Source organism: Pelophylax lessonae (genome assembly GCF_965119305.1).
Source record: "Pelophylax lessonae genome assembly, chromosome: 2".
Classification (NCBI taxonomy): domain Eukaryota; kingdom Metazoa; phylum Chordata; class Amphibia; order Anura; family Ranidae; genus Pelophylax; species Pelophylax lessonae.
This window is the reverse complement of record NC_138769.1, coordinates 73356068-73376126: the sequence shown is the minus strand read 5'-3', so window position 1 is coordinate 73376126 and position 20059 is coordinate 73356068. Positions and strand designations below refer to the sequence as shown.

Below are 20059 nucleotides of genomic sequence, written 5' to 3'. Positions count from 1 at the left end.
CGGACTCTTGTCTCAGCTGAAATGCAAACGTACTGACTGACACATTTATTTTTCATCTTAAACCTTGATAGCTGCGTCTTCCCCATGCATCACTGATTTGTATCATTCTCCTCTGCTTAACGTAGATGTACTGCCAACAGCTCCAGGACAAGGAGACAAGTCGGCAACCATGCTGTCTGATGGAGCCATTTATAGCAGCATTGATTTTACAACTAAGTCCAGCTATAACTGCCCAGCACAGACCACACCATATGCCACTACACAGATTCTACATTCCAACAGCATCCATGAGCTGGCAGTCGACTTACCTGACCAGCAGTGGAAATCATCTGTTCAGCAGAAGTCTGAATTAACGGGATTGGGCTACTGTCTTCCTGACCAGGGCAAAGGAAATAATGGTAAGTGTATGTTTAGAATTTTAATTAAATGCATGATGACGCTTAAATAAAAAACATGAAGCATTGGTTGAAATGCAAAATGCGTTCCCCTTTACTAATAAAAAGGAACTATTGCATGCATCCTTTTTTGACAAGTATAATGTTTAATTCAGAGGTCCCCAACCTTTGTCTGCTTATGTCACACATATAACCACAGCAAACTCTAGCAATCCACACCAAGTATGAAGAAAGAGAGGGCAAAAGGGTTTGTTTCAACTTTCAACAAACTGTTGAGTGCTGATGGTGAATGGTAAAGTATTTTCTACCTAGATCCAGCAGATCACTCTTCTTCTATGTGCAGAAAAAAACAAAAAATTATAGGTTGCTGGAAAGCTACTTGGCTTTTGTGGTACAGTAAAGCTCCATTTTTTGAAACCTAGCCTAAAGCTGATAAGCAGGATCTCCTCGGGGTAACTTGTAACAGGGTTTCCTACATTTTTTAAATACCCCTTTAATCAGACCATTTTGCTTGGCTTCATGCTTGGAGAAAAAAATCAGAGTGATGAATATTGAGTTCAAAAGTATCCACTGATTGGGGACCACTGTTAAAATTTTCAATAACCAACCTCTCCTCTACCTCTGCATTTCCACTTTGACCACTGAAATGTCTTCCTCACCACCTCTGCTTTTTTTTTTTTTTTTTGCTGATTGCATGAGGTGCATGAGCTTATGCTGTGTACTAATCACATGATGCCACGGTGACCTCTGCCCTTTAACCCTTAGCCTTAATATACATTCCTGACTATCGTGCTGAGGGATTGTCAAATAGAATGCCACACAACCAGTCACAGGATTTCAGCACCACCAGCTCACACAACAGCTCTGAGAGAAGTGGCAGCCTTTCAGGTTGGTTTCTCAGTGTGTGGAACAAAGTATTTACAATGTTTGATTGACAGTTTCTGTGTGCTTTAATATGGGTATGTTTGGATTTGTTACTCACTGCATGGAATGGCGTGTACCTAAATTTTACAAACCTAATGAAATCAAAACCAATGTGCACACCTATTTGGTAGTGATTGTATTAACTAACACCATGGGTCTCATATATCATGGAGCCTCAATGTAAAATTGCTTTTACTATCCAAAGCAACAAATTGGTTTGTCCTATTCATTCTGCATTTTAGTATCTAAAAAATGACATGAATAATCTGATTTGTTGCTTTAAGCAAGAACACATATTATCTTGCCATCTCACATGCAACACTCAGGAAACCTAAAGAGTGTAAATGAATAAACAAGAAATATTTAAAAAGTTGTTAAGGTAATCTGCTGTTCATCTAATTAAAAATGTTTGCCCACAGCAACTAATACGCATGTTCCTTTTATTTCCTGGAGAAATCTGATTGCTAACTGTTGGGAACAGTTTTCAGTACAGAAACATTGATATATGAGGCCTACTCTGTCTCAGAATACTTAAGTGAAAGATTGGTGGCCATTTTGTAAAAGTTTTGAGCCAAAAAAAACATCCTCTGAAATCACAGAGAGACAATGACATCAGTGAAGTGCATTTTATTATTCTCCTGTCTGTAGAGTTATTTGGCTTATTGCTGCTTGTTTCTCAGCAAATGCAAAACAGAAAATGTTCATGGGAAGTATTTTAGTTTACAAAATGGCTTCCTCCATCATATCATTGGTGGTTGATTAGTAACTATATGAGTATAAATATTTTTCTAACATATTCAAACACCAATGATATTGTTTATTATTGTGTTTAAGACTTACTTTTTTCCCCTCATATTATACTGTATAGGTATATTAATAAAAAAGCGTTTTGTCTTCTCATTGTTGTATAATTTATGCTAAGCACGAATGTTGCTCTAACACAACAGGGGGAAAAGGAGGGAAGAAAAAGAAAACCAAGAACAGTACCAAGAATCAAAAAACGAATGGATCTAATTGGGCTAATGTTCCACTTCCTCCACCTCCCATCCAGCCACTACCTGGGACAGAAATAGAGCATTACGGGTTAGAACATCAAGAAACTGGGTAAGTCAAAACTGCTATGCAGCTTCCACTCATCAGTAAGCTAGAATGGCCCTTGGGCTGGCATGGTGGCTTAGTAGAGTGGGTGAGGCGCTGCTTTACATATATTGCAGAGAAATTTACTATGAAAAACAGTGCTTAAAATATAAGGACTCATAGTGATACATTCAAACTTACATATTAGATAAATGCAAAACAAACAACAGAAATGAATCAATAAATGCTTCTGTGACCAGAAATTATATAATAATAAATATTCTTCCGTGAGCATAAACGTGTCCAGTGCGCTTTAAAAGTGCTAGGTGCTGTGCAGTTATATACAGAAGTTACTGCATACTATAAAATAAAGTCCTTTTGAAAATTGTTCAAACATAAAGTGACAGGTACTCTTTAAGGTGCTCCAAATATGCTTAAATGAGTGTATGTTGCTAGTGTTCCACAAGCTGTGCTCCCCCTATAGTACCTCACTCACCAGAAAGGCGTACAATAGTTACCAAGCAAATTTTGTGCTTTCATTTGGATGTATTGTGGGAGAATTAGACTTTGGCATGTTGCTTAGATATCCTTTTGTCAGCAGAAATGATGTCATAAAAAAGAATCTCAGGGATTTTATTGTTATGCAGCTCCAAACTATTGATTTAAATGTGCCTTTGTATGAGCACAGTGCACAGTGAGAAAAAGTTAAGTGACAAATTTACAAATTCACATTATATGGATGTGATAAATGCAACAATGTCAGACATTTGTACTGGGGTTTCATATCCCCTAGTTTTATATAGCACCAGCACAATTAGAGCCATCAGAGGCAACTCATACAAACCCAGGGGACAGAGTACCCAGATGGGCAAAAAGTTGGGTGAGTTTGTATTCCCCACATTCAATGACTGGCTAAGTAAAAACAATGAGCTATGTCCAAGTCTTTGTAATTTTGTGAGGCATATCAGCACTCACCTGGTCTACATCTAGTATAAATGGGTGCCTAATCCCCAGAGAGCCCTTGTACAGTGCTCAGTCTTCATAATTGGTGTGCCTGCTTCTACCAGGGATATACAAAACCCATGGATATGATTTCCTTGCTGGTATTCAAACCCAAATCTCAGAGCTACAGTGACCATCCATTACTTTATTCTAGAGATCAAAGCTCCCTGTATCAAACACACACATTTTAAGGTTACTTATATATTTGAAAATTGTTTTTACTCATGAGTATGAAATTTAAGTGTGTATTTGCAGTGGTATCTGTGTTTACAGCTTATTTTCCTTCACTGCACAAGGAAAAGGGAAATGTCACTAAGCAGACTATGGCAAAGACTGCAGAAAATCTAGAACATATTGCATTTCTAGATGGCTTACCCTGCAATTGATTTGCAGCAGTTACTAAGCACTTTTACACGCAGATATCATCTAGAGGAAATATCTAAAAGTCAATGTGAAAAATGAAAGACGATGAAACTACAAAAGGATGGGGTTAATTCACTAAAGGCATATAGGTTGTTCACTTTGCAAAGGAGTTTGTAAAAGAATACCCAACCGCGTGCAAGGGAAATAAAAACAAAAATTTATTTTTGCTTCCAAAGTCAGCAAGAACTTCATCTCATTCACTAGGATAATGGAAAACTCTCTTGCCAAGTGAATAGACTTTTTTGTTTTTTTAGGTCAACCCCATTGTCAGGAAAATGTCATAAATGGAAACATTACAGATCCCCTTTAAATAGAATTGAAATGTATTTATTTGCTTTAACCTAAGAGACATTAAAGCGTTACTAAACCCAGATTCTGCATTCACTATATCTGGTCTCCTACAGACCACAGAACTTGGAAATGCAATTATTTTAGTAAATATAAACATATAAATACCTTTTCTCATCAGCTGTATATACTGTAGCAACTAGAGCAATCTTGTGACCTGTATCAGTGAGTGCTGGTAGTTTGTTTTAATTTCTCCATTGATTGTCCTATCAGGCTTCAAGACCCTTATTTATCTGTATGAACATGTTTGGACAGTGCTGATTGACCCTGTGCTGATCACATGTACCCTCCCAAGAAAAAAAAAAAAAATCATCCATCAATCAAGATGTGACATCCCACCCACTGTGTTCGTTTTTAGTTACTGGGCATGGAGGAGGAGGGAGGGACTGGGCTGTCATTTAGGATCTGCATACACGCCCACATGTGTGATGTTATTACCATGTGACCTGAATAGCTCAGCTAAAACCAGGAAGTGTTCTCTGAGCAATAGAGACCAAACTGAGCATGTGCAGCTGAACTACACTTACTGTGCTTATCTGGACTTGTCCAGAGTGAACTTGCAGGAGGGGAAGGGCCTGTGCATACAGGATCACACAGCCTTTTTACATAATGCAGAAGATTAATCACTTTAATTACACAGTAAGTATAACAAGGATGCTATTCTGCATCTACAGACAGATTTTACTGTTGTAGGTTTAGTAACACTTGAACTGAGAAAATAACCATAAGGTAATTCAATGAATAGTCTTGATTATTATAGAACCTAAAACATTGGCCACAAAAGTAATTTTGGGTTCCAGAATAGTCTGATATTAAAGCAAAGGAACATGTTCTGAATTCCAACATCTATTTCTATATATTGCTTAAAACGCTTTTCAATAAAATATCACAAAGCTGCAATGCAAAAAATACATTTTAGTTATCCGTGCATACATTTATCATCATTAATAGAAATATTATTTTTTATTTTATAGAGATTTTGTTTAATATTTTGCCTATTCTTTGCTATTTTCAGCTTGTTTCTGAACCTGCCTCTTAAAGGATTAGCTATTGAGTTTATTTTTAAACTATGGTGGGAGTGTCTCTGGACACAGTTTGAAATCTCTTATCCCCGCAGAGTAAGAGTCCTTCATGTTTAATACCTAATGGTAGCTTTAAACTGTCTCAAACTTTAAAAATGTGAAGGATGTGACCTATAATTCTTTCTGGTATCTCTAGAAAAGGAGCCACATTTCAGAAAAAGCAAGCAAGCATATTTGGCAAATTCATGAGTAATAAAAAAAAATATATTGATTTGTTTCAATTTCAATTTTATTTATAATTAACCACTTTAATACAGGGCACTTTTACCCCCTTCCACCCAGGCCAATTTTCAGCACTGTCGAACTTTGAATGACAATTGTGCGGTCATGAAACATTGTACACAAATAATTTTTTTGTTTCCACAAATAGAGCTTTCTTTTGGTGGTATTTAATCACCACTGGGTTTTTAATTTTTTTTCTAAATAAATGAAAAAACGCTGACATTTTTTGAAAAAATAACACACATTTTTCTTTTTTTTTCTGTTATAAAATTTTGCAAATAAATAGATTTTTATCATTATTTTAGGCCAAAATGTATTCTGCTACATTTTTTTTGTGAAAATAACCCAAATCAGTGTATATTATTAAGTCTGTAGGAAAGTTATAGAGTCTGCAAACTATGGCATATATCTAACAATTTGTCAATCTTGATGTACTGACGGCCTATCTCATTTCTTAACGCCCAAAAATATCAGAACATTACAAATCCCCCCCACCCCCACATTTTATACTATTTCTAGCAGAAGGTGTTCCCATTAAGTCCCCCCTTCTGTTTTTAAACTTTGTTTACAGGCTTTTTTAAAGAAATTAGATAAGGTTAGCAGGTATACATTTAAAAAAAGAGACCTAAAACTCCACCTTCCCTACTTATACTCTTTTTAACTGAAGATTTGCATAAATATTCTGTTTTCTAGAATTACTTATTAAGAAACTGTATTAGTTAACTGTATGATTAAGAATTGTTCTAAAAATATTAAAGATTCAACAAGATCAACCTTTATCATCCATTTACCAGCACAAATGTCTCAAGTATCTACCACCTGGCAGATAAAAATTTTGTAAAGTCTATGGACTGGAACCTGTTATTTCCTAGTCTATATCAAAGAAAGCATGTTGTGGTAGAACAATAACAACATTGAAAAAATGTAAAAGTATAGTATAAATATTTTTTAGATAAGGCTGTTTTGTATGTGCCAGGCACAAACTGGACAGTTAAAAGTAGTATATCATGAAAAATACAGTAGAGGCTGTCCTTATTGAAAACCTTAAGTCAAAATGATTAGTAGATCCACATATATGGGCATTTACATTTTTCTGGAAATCTTACCTTTTCTTATACAAGCTGAGTTTTTTCCCACCCTCTCCAACCCTCCAATCCAGTTGCTTCTTATGAGTGATGGGTGGTTTAAAGACCATTAGGTTTAGAAGGAAGTAGGGAAAGTTAAAATGAGCACATAACTTAAAGTAAATCCATCAAAACATTTCTAAAGCTGTAAATGCAAAACAACAGTTTCAAAGTAGGAGCCTGGCTTTTTTATTTTCTTTTATGCCCCTGAAACCTGGGCCCTCAAGTCTGGGGGAGCATATGAGGAGCCTCATCCCTGTGCTCTACTCCACGCCGACTGCTAACATAAGAGTCAATGGCTACCTATCGGACGCCTTTCCTATAACAAACGGAACATGTCAGGGATGCCCCCTCTCCCCATTGATTTTCGTTCTTACCCTGGAACCTCTCCTCAGAAGAATCCGAGCCAACCCCAACATACAAGTAATAAACATTGGCAACCAATCATATAAAGTAGTGGCGTTTGCCCACGATACTCCTTTTCCTTACCTATCCCATAACCACGGTCCCAAACCTCCTTAAAGACTTCAAAGAGTTCAATTCCATATCTAACCTTCAGATCAACTTTACAAAATCCCAAGCCCTCAACATCTCACTTACACAAGAAACGTTAAAACTCTGTCAAATGAACTTCCCATTCAGTTGGCAAAAGGACGCCATACAATACCTAGGAATAAAAATACCCACCAACCTCTCTGACCTATACACCAAACATTTCACACCAATCTTGCGTAATATACAAACAGACATAAGATCGTGGATGCACGGCCTATTTTCCTGGTACGGCAGAACCGCAATAATTAAAATGAATATCCTCCCCAAACTTCTATACCTAATGCAAACAATCCCAATCAACTTACCACCCTCGTTATTTTTTACTTATAAAAAACCTATACAAACTTAATTTGGGGTACTGCAAAACCCAGACTAAAATATGAGATTCTGACAAGAACCTAAACTAAAGGAGGTCTTGGCCTTCTGGACTTATGCAAATATCAGCAGGCATGCACACTATCTAGGATAGTGGACTGGAATGTCCATTACAACACCAAAGATTGGGTCCAAATTGAACACAGACTTTCCTCCATACCGTTACACCAAACCTCTTGGTTAGATCCACCGCATATCCCAACAACTTACAAAACTCACCCACTCATCGGAAATACACTACAAACATTTAATTCATGATGCAAAAAAACATAACCTTTCCTCTATATCAGGCCCACTAACCCAAAACCCTGCTTTCCCCCCGGGTATGCAAAAGTCATTCCTACAGAAAATATGGCCATATACATATATGAGTGCGGAAAACTTCTTTGAAGGTAGTGAGCTCGTATCTCTCATTTCTCTCTCATCAAGTATGCCAAATCACTGCTTTCCACCATGGACATACGCTCAAATCAAACACTTTTTATCTACCCCCGCTTTACAAATCACAGGTTCACGCCAAGGTACCCCCTTTGAAGAACTATGCAGTAAACAGGATCCGCAAAGACACTTCATCTCCACCATATACACTCTACTATTCCCAAACTTGGTGTTAAAATCTCTAAAGTCCTCCATTAAATGGGAACAAGACCTTGCACTGTATCTCAACGAAAAGGAGTGGGAAACGATTTACACATTCATACACTAGGATACGGTAAATGTATCGGAACAAGAAAATGCCTTTAAAATAGCCTCACAATGGTACAGAACCCCCATCTTACTACATAAGATCTACCCCAATATGTCATCAAAATGTTTGAGATGCCAACACCCAGAAGGCAATATCACCCATGTCTTCTAGTCTTGTCCCAAATTACAGAAATTCTGGGAGACAGTGCACAAAATTATCTCTCAAGTAACAACCTATTTCCTAGACTTTACTCCGGCCCAATACCTATTACACCACTCCTCTTTACCTATAAAAATCATACTTTCGCTCATTGGCCATGCACATGGTAAACGCAGCCAACTTTGCATCCCCTTATGTTGGCGTTCACCGAACCCTCCCCCCATTAAGGACTGGCTTCAGTGAGTTAAAAAATTACAGAGTTGGAAAACCTCATCCATCAAGCAAAAGAAACTCAACTAGAGTACACCAAAATTTGGGCTTGCTGGAACCACTACACCACAACGTCAGATAAGTGGTGGATACAGAGCAGAGGAGAATGGACCTCCTCACTCCCTCCCTACCTGCACATCCCTGTTCCCTGCCTCCTACACCTTCCCCTTATTTACCAGACCCTCTTCACCCAGGCTTCATCAGATAACCACCACAAAACCAACATAACACAATATTGAGGAGATTACCGACTTCCCCATTCTGCTAGTAATACTGTTTATGTTCCTCTAGATAACTAACTCAGGGTCCAAACAATGGTAAAAACAACACAATAGAAGTGCAAAAGTAGGAGCCAAAATAGTCTCCAGACTACTCCTCCCAGGCTCCCGACTTCAGGCCCTCGTTGGAGACTCCCGGAATTCCCAAGGAGTCCTGTTCATTAATACATATCCCACTAGAACTTAGCAAACTAATGCTCACATATAAGTTCATTACCAAACTGGTGGGGGGAAGACTTGGGAATGGTGGGCGAGGGGGGAGTGAGCAGGCCTGGAGGTTTCCCCTGGACAGACACAGTATGATCCCAGAAGGGGTGTCGTGCGGGGGACACACCACCTGGCCCGAACGCCCCACACTAGCCTACTGACCAAAGTGGGCTGGCATAGCCCCTACGCTGGCCATTCTGGTTGCATCCCGCTAGACAGTTAAGGCCCACTGCCTGCTTGAACAGAACTCCTAGACCCTAAGTTACCACAGCTTTAATATTGCAATTTAAACCCTGCCTCCTCCACTTTCATGTTACTTCTGTTTTGCGTTGTACTTATATTCCTGTATTACCATGTTCACTGTATTTGGTTCAGAATTGTTATCTGATATGCATTTTTATTCTGTATTTGTACAAAACCTAATAAAAATTTATTGCAAAAAAAAAAAAAAAACCTAGGCCCTCAATATGTAGATATCAACCTTATTCAATAACATCAGAACATCAGAATGGCGGTAACTCTGCTCTCTTTATCTATTGGAGAGAAAGATGCTACATTTTGCATTGAAGGATGTTCTTCAGAACTGGAAAGCACCACACTGATATTGAGTGCCCCTGGTTTAGGAGATACCAGATCACTCAGTAGAAGGTTTTACGATCTGTTGTTACCTTTGCACTTTTATGCTTGAGGCAGCTTTAACCCAAATAAGTTAATGTGGAATGTACAGAAAGACAGAAAAACAGATAAAACCAGATTTTTTTTTTTTTTTAGAAAATGTATTGTGGTTTCAAAATGGATATTATAACCTGTGCACATTTTGTTTGAAGGTATGACAGTGATGGATGGTGCCCACCATTACCTGTGCAAACATACTTACACCAAGGCTCAGATGACGAGCTGGAAGAAGATGATGACAGGGTACCCACGCCTCCAGTGCGCGGAGTTGCCTCTTCCCCAGCCATCTCATTTGGGCAGCAGTCCACAGCGACACTGACACCATCACCAAGAGAGGAAATGCAGCCCATGTTGCAGGCCCACCTGGATGAACTGACCAGAGCCTACCAGTTTGATATTGCAAAACAGACTTGGTAAATATTAGCTAAAAAAAAATTGGATTACATCTGTTTCTTTGTTTTTAATTGTAAGTGGAGGGAGGTATATAATCATTGCTTGCATTTTCTTTTTGCTTTACTTTCCTTGTTATGAGTATCATTTCTACTTTTTTCTTTAAGCCATATAGCTTATCAAATTCCTTGAACATCTGACAGTTTCTAGTAGCTTTCTCCCTCTCTCCATTCACCTATTTCTCCATAACTGATAGCATGTTCACTGACAGTATCACCTACTAATATTGCACATAAATTCTAGAAAATTCTAGAAAATACTGACTGCTTGGTTAAAATATATATGTTTAAAAAAATTGTTTAAAATATGACATTTATACAGCTCATACAATATGCACTTACAAAGCTTGTATCAAAATCAGGGATATGATTTTAATACATTTTCATAAAGCCTTCACAAATTGTACTTAAAGTGTTTTTTAAGGCTAAAAAAAAAAACATGTTTCTGTCTCTTTCAGGCAGCCAAAACTGTATGGTGATCTTGCAATGTTATGTATTCCATTAGATGCAGTATAATACCTGGTTGATCCTGCCTGTTCCTGTGTTCCTGTTGATAAACTGACCACGCTATTAAGGGTTGCAGATTAATGAAAGCTTTGTCAGTTTACGTCTTTCCGTCATTTAGTTCTCTGTGCAGCATCTCTATATCTCCCACCCTCCCTGCCATTTCCATAGTTTAAAGGAAGCTGATGACCTCTCTGCCCCACCCCTCTAGAAAGGATGGGGTGGAGGGGTGGACAGAGGGAGGTACAGACATGCAAAGAGACCCATATCACATTCTTCTGCTGACGATTGAGCATTATCTGCCCCTCCTACTGCAATCCCTCTGCTCAGATGACAAGAGAAAAAAATACACTACACAAGAAAGACTACACAGGATCAGTGCTTTATAAAGGTAGTTAGCAATGCTATTAGGAAAAACGACAGTGCTATTACTATTGCCCTAGAAAAGAAAGTATAATGTAATTTTCCTTATGAGACATTAAAACTACGTAAAGAGGAGTCTCCCCCTCCCTCCAAAAATCAAAAGTCAGCAGTTACAAATACTGTTAATAGGGAACTTACCTGCCCAAGCATCCAGTTGTGTTTTCACCCGAGCCGATTACTAAATTGACTTTTGGGTGCTAGCACCACAATCTTCGCTAAGGGAAACCGTCAGTGAAGCCTTGCGGCTTCACAGCTGGGTTCCTACTGCGCATGCGTGAATTGCGCTGCACTCTGTGAATGGGTCGGCTGCGGGGGGAAGGAGGAGGGGGTCAAACCAAGTACCCGCAAAAGGTGCCATATGTGTCAGCAGATGGGGGGGGGGGCAGACAAGCAGAGCTTCTCCTTTTGGTTGGAGCTCCACATTGATTATATTATTTAACTACATACCATAGAGGGCAATTTTAACTAAAGTTCAAATACCACAAAACCACTCAGTGCTTTCATTCTTTTATGCAGTCAGGTTCCCCTGTTCACTACAGCATCACTATTTTTTGTAATAAATAGTCCTCAAAATATCAGGGTAATAACATGCTTACAAATGAAGGATAAAACAAGTAAGGTAGATATATAAGTGTTCAGAGGAAGCCACATATTGCACTATTAAAGTATAACAATAGTCAGTTGTTACTTCTAAATCTCAAAAGTCAGATTTTAATTTGCTACTTTGATACTTATGTTGACCGCATAGACAAAAAGAGGTTATACGCTGTGAACAAGCAACAAGCAAAGCATATGTTCAGTTGTCAGTGTGGGAAATGTGCAAATAAAAGCCTATAGGGTGATTTTTTAATCTTGGCTCACAATTCTTCTTAGTAAATTATATATTTAATGCCTTCATTTCCCACTGAACAAACTCATTAAACAGATTTACATGTGTACAGTATAGTCTTTTTATTACATATAAATGAATTTGAAGGGCAGATCAATGAAGGTGACTACTGTATAATTTGATTTATATGGAGTTTAATATACTAAAGATGTTAGACTAAAGATGTTAGACTTACAAATGATTGCAATTTGTTACAATTTGTTACCAATTCATGATTAATAATTTATGTACATTAAAAATGTAAAAGCAATTCATCTATTAGGTCAACCATACCCTCCCCACTTGTTGAGGTATTGATGTGAGGTTATAGCCATAATATATTCATATTTATCTTGTTAAAAAATTGAATGTACTGATCACAGGAGCACTGGCAACAATGTATCTAAAGACAGGTATGTTTATAGGGAAAGTCCAAGAAAAATTGAAATTCCCTTTGTTTTCTGACCCTCTGTGTAACACACAGATGATTCATGTAACTTCCTGCGACTTTAAAATTTAGCAGGGAATGGAGTGCATTTACAAATTAAACTTGTGGCTCCATCTTCTGTTAAAATATGATAGTGTGGTGTGACCAATAGTGATGGGCCGAACACCCCCCTGTTCAGTTTGCAGTAGAACATATCGAACAGGGAAAAAGTTCTAGTGAACATGCAAAGTCCATTAAGGTCCATGGGACATGAGCATGAAAATTCAAAAGTCCTGATTTTAAAGACTTATATGCAAGTTATTACCATAAAACGTGTATGGGGAACAGGGTACTGCTCTGGGGGACATGTATCAATGCAAAAAAATGTTTTAAAACAATAATTTTTACAATAGCAGTTGTTTTAATAATGCCTAAAGTGAAACAATAAAAATGAAAAATTCCTTTAAATATTGTGCCTGGGGGGCCCCCTTAATGTGCCTGTAAAGTGACACATTTGTACAATGTATGTAGCTAGGTGCAGAAATACTGACATTTCTAAAGGAAAAAATATCATTTAAACTTGATCGTCATTTAAACGGACGTCATGTGACATCAGAAGGCGGCAGTTCCACCGGGTGACGTAACCCGGTGGCCCTGCCCCTTGCCTATAAAACAGCTGTCAAAGCCGAAGAACAGAATATAGCGGGACGCCTCAGAAGAGGTGAAGCATTTTTGAAATTTTTTCTATTTTTTGGGTCCATGGGCGTAGTGATGACGATGGATTTACATCGAGGGACACTATGTTTTTTTTTCTTTTTAATAAAGGACTTGTCAAAAATTGTCTTATTTGGTTTTTCCTTTTTTACATTTTTTTGGTGAATGGGTAGGGGTACGATGTACCCAATACCCATTCACATGGGGGGAACGGGATCTGGAGATTCTGATAAGCCCCCCACCCGCAGACCCCAACAACCACAGCCCACGGTTGTCGGAAAGAGGCCCTTGTCCCTAACAACATGGGGGGACCCCAGTCATTTTTTTTTTTTTTTTAATTTTGGCATGGAGTTCCCCTTAAAATCCGTACCAGACCCAAAGGGCTTTAACTAGAGTTAAAGCCCTTTAACTAGGGGGGGGGGTCATATTCTGTCATAGGGTTCCCCTTAACCACCTAAATACAGGGCACTTTCCCTCCCTTCCTGCTTAGACCAATTTTCAGCTTTCAGTGCTCATTGGCATCTATGGGAAATCTTAGTCAACTTGGCATGGCACTGCTCGTGAACTATAAGTGACTGGGACACAAAACTTGGGGAGCACTGAGAGGGGATCCAGAACTACAACATGTCTATACATTTTAAAAGTTGGGTATACCTGTTCACTACACTGACTGTACTAATCTAACTCAGCACACTATCCATAACTACCTGCCTAATCTCTATTGTCACACACTCTACACGACTGCCGTGTAAGCAGCAGCCTTATATAGTACGGGGCGTGGACTTATTCCCTGAGCCATGATTGGCTAAAGGCCCCCTGCCTTTGGCCAATCATGGCTCTGACAGGACATTGTGCTGTGATTGGCCAAAGCATACAGGTCAGGTACATACTTTGGCCATTCACAAGCACTTAATGCACTGCAATCACGCAGTGCACTATGGGGCGCTCATCGGTGGGTGAACTTGCCGCAGAGCGCCCCGGGTGTTCATGCGTTCGACGAACACATTTGACTCGAACATCAAGCCCATCACTAGTTACCATACATTACAGTAGTCTTTCAAAGAACAATTACATTTTAGTATAGGGAATTAAGCCCACTAAACAGAAGTATGAAGGAAATATTATTTAAAAAAGGGCTGTGGAGATAAAAAATATGTACTGTCACTTTACTAATGACACTGGCTGGGAAGGGGTTAACATCAAGAGCAATCAGAATGTTAACTGTGTGCCTAGCCTGTGCTTACTCACTGTGTGGGGGGCAATTTGACTAGGGGAAGGCAAAGACCAATGTTCCTGCTTTGCAGAAACACAGGAACAATACCTTCCCTTCTGACAGAATGACAATCTGCCTTGTTTACATAGGCAGATTGCTGTTCTGCTTGTGTACTGTGTAATTGGGGGGTGCCAGGGGACATCGAGTCTGCAGTACCTGCCGCTGGGCTACTGCTGTGTGTGATCACAGGGGTAGTGGATCACTGGGTGCGCGCCCCAGATTTGGAATTGTCAGATCCCATACTAGGTGCGTCATCTGGCACTGAGTGGCTGCCCTGCCGCAGTAAAATATGGTGGGTAGCACTTGCTCCAAAACTGTCTGATTCTGAGACATGCCTACCAAATGTGTATCATAGTTCCCTGCAATTCACAAGCGTAACTAGTACTAACTTGAAATAAATTTTAACTGTTCCTCAGTCTAAAAAATTGATTGGGGTTGGCTTTAAGATGGATCAAATCAGGAATGAGACAAAGCAATTAGCATTTTTAAGACCAAAGTTGTTGAGTAGACTTGGAAATTTGCAGTAAATGGCCATTTTTCACCAGTGAAGTCCCTAAGAGATATAAATAGTCAACTTGTGATTCAGTTTCCTAGGAATTATGCAAACAAAGTAGTGTCAAAAGTTTGGTTCAAACACATTGCAGAGGGGATACTTGAAAAGAGAACAAAATTCAGGACTTTAAAGCTACCAAACGGGTAAAACCACTTTAAGTGTACAGTATAAATAAATATAACATTTTACTAATTTGTCATATGAGGTACCTTTAAAGTTCACCATTTTTCTTCTCTTTTAAGTATCCCATACATATTACAGATGTGGTACTATACAAACTAATGATAATATTTGTACATTTTCAAGAAGATTAATGGGAAATTAATATGATTTTGAAAAGATTTCAAAAAGGTTTTAAGAAAATAATTTTTAGTCATTTGGAATTTTGTAGTTATTACCCATATTTATATATTTCAACTAAATCACTGTGATCCAAATATAACATTATTTCTGTGTTAATAAACACGCTCACTCAAAACTTTACTGCCACAGTTAAAGTTAATAATTGAATCATGGTCTCAGGCTGAATAATAGATGAAACAAGAGCTCCTTCTTTATAAATATATAATACTGTCATTCTGTCCAGCTCATTTCCATACACTTGATAATTTACACAGCAATCTGGTATCACTGATGTAGCCAAATTGTCAGTTTCTTTCTAATTCATATTTTAACATATTTTTTTTTCTCAATTTTTAGGCATTTACAGAGCAATACCCAGCCTCCAATGGCACCAGTACCTCCAATGGGATATGTCTCTGGAGCATTTATCTCAGAGTTAGAGAAGGATCTTCATGATCGTGGAGACGATGATACTGAAGATGAAATAAGCAGGCCTCTCAGAGGCCTAGAACATACTCCAGGTTCTAGTATGGATAATCTGGACAGCTCTGCTACAGGTATTCCATGTTATGTTTTGTGTGTATCATTTTTGGGTAGATTAGAAAAGTTGCACAGGAAAACAACACAATGAGAAGTTCCTTTTAACTGAATCTGTATGCATACTTGATGAATTTGGCCAGTTGTACAGTTTTTATTCACTTGATTGTCTATGCAAATATTCTGCATAAAAAAATGTATAGGCAGAGTAACATGATAAAGATAAACAATGTGCAAACTTTGTATTGGAAATTATCCTTCAGAAGCCTGATATTTCAGTATTGGAGTTTTTTTTTGCAAGCTAAAGCAAAACTTTGTGCAAATAGCTAAATACAAAGTTTATATATGTTTAATGTGCCTGCAAAAAATGTATAATTCTATCTTGTGAGTCAGGCAAATGACACCACCACTTTATTATATTGTCTTGTAAATTTCTATGATCACCTTGACACTCCTTCATGACACCCCTAAGTATTGGTCTAATGAGCATGCAGGGGACACAGAAAGCTGCAAAGTTGAAACAGGAAATTGTTGTATGTCTTGCATAGCTGTGCAGGATGGATGGCAGGGATATGTAATGCACAAAACTAGCTGAAAAGTATTACAAATATTTCAACAGGTAAAAAGAATTTCCAATTTAGCTCAACTTTTTGGTCAAAGGTCAGCTTCAAATCTCTATTTGACTTTTTATATCAACAGACACCATTGTTAAAATATGTGCCCCAGAGCTTTTCATTTCCAGGTAATTGCAGTGATCATCATTACAACACCAAATGGTGGTGTCAGTATTCCCTGATGTATTCTCTACAATACTATTTAGAGCAACACCTTTGCTATGGCCTGGGGAGGGAGGGAGACATAAACCAATATAAGGAAAATTACTAGTTGAGACTCAAAGAATTAGGATAAGCCTGTCGGAGATTCAACCTCCTGCTGCCTTGAAAATGGAAAATTGTTCACTCACCTTTCCGTAATTTTCCTTTCCTGGTGCAACTTCATGGCAGTATACAATGTGTTGTGACTTTGCCCCCACAACCTGATAGGACTGGTTAACTTTAAATCAAAGACAGACCCGGCTCACAGCATTCTCTGTACCTCTCACCATTTGGGAGGGAATCTGTATGCTGCTGCCATGAAGACGCACCAGGAAAGGAAAATTACAGAAAGGTGAGTTTTACAAATTTCCGTTTTCCTGCTGCATCATGGCAGCATACAATGGGAACTAACTCGCCATATGGGAGGGTGCAAGAAAAATGTTGTAATGGTCAGTAGCGTAAGTATGCATTTTTCAAACTTTACTGTCGTGAGCCAGTTTCACCTAATAAAGTGTAATGAAGGTGTCCTAGGATGACCATATTGCTGACTTGCAAATAGCCTCAGGAAACACTCAGCACTGCTCTATCCAAAGAGCTGACACTGCCCTAGTTGAATGTGTTCTTAAGTCCTCCGGAACAAGAGGTTCTTGTGAAGAGTAGGCTCTTTTAATTGTCCTAACAATCCAGGAGATGACTGTACGTGTTGATGCTGACTGACCATGCCTTAAGCGATGCTGGAAGCAAGCACAGATTTCAGCTTTCCTGAATGAAAAGGTAGCTGCCAAGCAGGTCATCAGAGTTAGATCAACATCCAGGAGATCTGGTTCTCTCACTTAACCAAGAAAGACGGTAAATTGATTTCCTAGTTACAGTGGAAGAAGAAAGATACCCCAAGGATAAAAAGCAGTCTGGGGTTTTAGGACTGTTCAGTCCGGGTAGAATGCTAGGTGAGGCTCCTTGAGTACAAAGCCTACAGCTCTGACACCTTTTTCACAGAGGTTGTAGCTACCAGAAATATGGTCTTCAGGATTAGATTGCAGAGTGTAGTCAATTCTGTAGGATGGAAAGGAGGCCTTGATAGAGTTGAGGACCATAAGCAAGTCCCACATAGGGAATAATGGTTTCCAGGCAGGTCTATAACTTCATGCAAGCCTTTTAAAAATTGCATCACTAAAGGGTTAAGAAATCCTTAAACCCCTGTAAATGCAGACAAGGCTAAACTTTTATCATATTTGAACCTAGGCCTCTGTTCAGTCCCAGTTGTAAGAACTGCAGAACCTTGGTTGGTTTAGGTGATAAAGGACTCCAGGCTTTTGCTGTGTGAGATCTGCATAATTTACCCATATTCTTTGTTAAGTAGTATTCATGGAGACCTCTCTGGCTTGACACAAAGTAGCCACTACCTGCACTAAGCACTCTTGAGTTGGTAGCCTCCGCCTCTCAACTTCCATGCCATGAAAAGTAGTCTCTTGGAGCTGGATGGAAAAACTGGCCATGAGAGAGCACATCAGTTATAACTGGCAGAGGCAGTGGTGACTCAGTGCTCAATTGCAGGAGAGAGACACTAGAGCGTCCTAAGCCAAAATTGTATAATTGCAATTATTGATACAGGAAGTTCCACTGACAGCCTAATAATTCTACAGTTCCACTGCTGTATAGACACAGTACAACTCTTGCTTCTCTCATAAAAGGGGTGAATGATAGAAGGACTTTGAACACAACGCTAAGTTCCCATGACCTTGAAGCAGCCTGCTCTTTGAAATGCGTCCCCCAACTTTTCTGGCTGGGGTCTGATGTGATAATATTCCATTCAAAAACAACAATTGGTCAGTTACAAAGAACCAAGGATACTAAGGCACTGTTCTGCTGGATGAGACTTCGCTCCCAAATCACCTTTGACTTTCTCTATCAGAGGACAGCTCTTCTCTTGTGGAAGTTCTATAGAATTTTTTTTCTGTCACTATTGCAGACAGTAAGACCTTTTTGAATGCCCTGGGAGAGGTGTACAGACTGAGGGGGAAGCACTGAAACTAGTAGAGGAATTTAAGATGGATTGGGACAAGTAGCATCCAGTCTCCCAGATTTATCAATAATAGAATTGATTGGAGGTTCTATATCTTATGCTGCTCCAACTCTCTGGGCACTTGGAACCGTTCTCAGTTGCTAAATTTTCATTTAATCCAGCTACAAACTGGACCAGAATTTTACACTTTTCCATCAAATTTTGTAGCTTGGCTAGCTGGAAGAGATTGGAAGGTAGACATCCCTTTAACTTCCACCAATGTCACACCAATATAGCTAATGGCCCACTGATCCTGAATATTTTCCATCCAGGTGTGTTTGCAAAACTTTACACCCCCTGGATGAGTGCACCCTTAAAAGGACTTCCGCTGTTCTCCTAAGACAGGTGCCTTCGATTTTTAAGGCTTCAACAATGAAGATTGGGTACTTCTCCAGTTCCTTTACTAATCTTTTTCACAGTCCGTAGGAGTTTGCCTCCTTGTATCTACTTGGGAGTTGCCAGCTGTATGCTGGACTTCTGATTTTTCCTGTTTTTTTGTCAGATGATATTCACCCTGACCTACCAGTGGTCACCCTTGAGATGGCTGTATCCTGTCTACTCCTAAAAAAATGTAATCCATTGTCTGGCATCTTGCACCAGTTTTATTTTTAAGGCGGGATCCGCCGACCATGGCATCAGCCATAACACCCTCCTTGTCATGAACGTGGATAACACTGCTCTTGAAAAACATCAATTGACATCTACTGACACATCCGCCGCAGAGCCTCCTGCCAATTTCAGCTCCTACAAAGTTGTTACTACCTTGTCTCTCTTCACTTCCTCTAGAAGGACTTCTTTAAACAGTAACTCTACTTCTCTTTTCAATCTGCAGGGCTGTGAATTTCTGTAAAATGCAAGGCAATATGGCTATCTGGAGGTGTTCTGTACACAAAATGTGTACAGAATGCCCCCCCCCCGAAACATCACTTCTTGCTTGAGTGATTAGCTCACTGATTTTCCCAGAAGTCCACACGAAGATAAAAGTCAGATTGTTGGCATCCACTGCAACAAAAATGTAATTTTTGGTAAGATACTCCCAATAGGAAATCACATCTAAAGGGGTGCAGACCCTGACACTTTCCTAAGAGTCCTGCAGGTGCAGCAGCTGGTTGATAATTATGAAACTACTTCCATTAGACTCACTCAGCACATTGACTGGTTATTGCTGGTCTGCAGGCATCTGCATATGCTACAGTACGTAGAAGTACTTCAGAGCTGGATTTAATTTTCAGAATAGAGTCTCCTTGAATATAACTGCAAGTTGATGTGTCTTACCAGCTTCATTAAT

General features: G+C 39.0%; 1 protein-coding gene across 11 annotated transcripts in view; it reads left to right on the top strand.

The window, feature by feature from the left end:
* Positions 1 to 20059, top strand: part of ROBO2 (roundabout guidance receptor 2) — a 1381003-nt gene that overhangs the window by 1325685 nt on the left and 35259 nt on the right. For 7 of the 11 annotated variants that reach the window (XM_082246194.1, XM_082246198.1, XM_082246199.1 and 4 more), the window contains 5 exons: positions 126 to 398; positions 1161 to 1283; positions 2267 to 2423; positions 9957 to 10217; positions 15715 to 15914. In XM_082246194.1, the coding sequence (XP_082102320.1) occupies positions 126 to 398; positions 1161 to 1283; positions 2267 to 2423; positions 9957 to 10217; positions 15715 to 15914 (1014 nt within the window). The remainder of the gene's footprint in view (positions 1 to 125; positions 399 to 1160; positions 1284 to 2266; positions 2424 to 9956; positions 10218 to 15714; positions 15915 to 20059) is intronic. The other 4 variants (XM_082246200.1, XM_082246196.1, XM_082246202.1 and 1 more) reach the window with 1 other exon arrangement.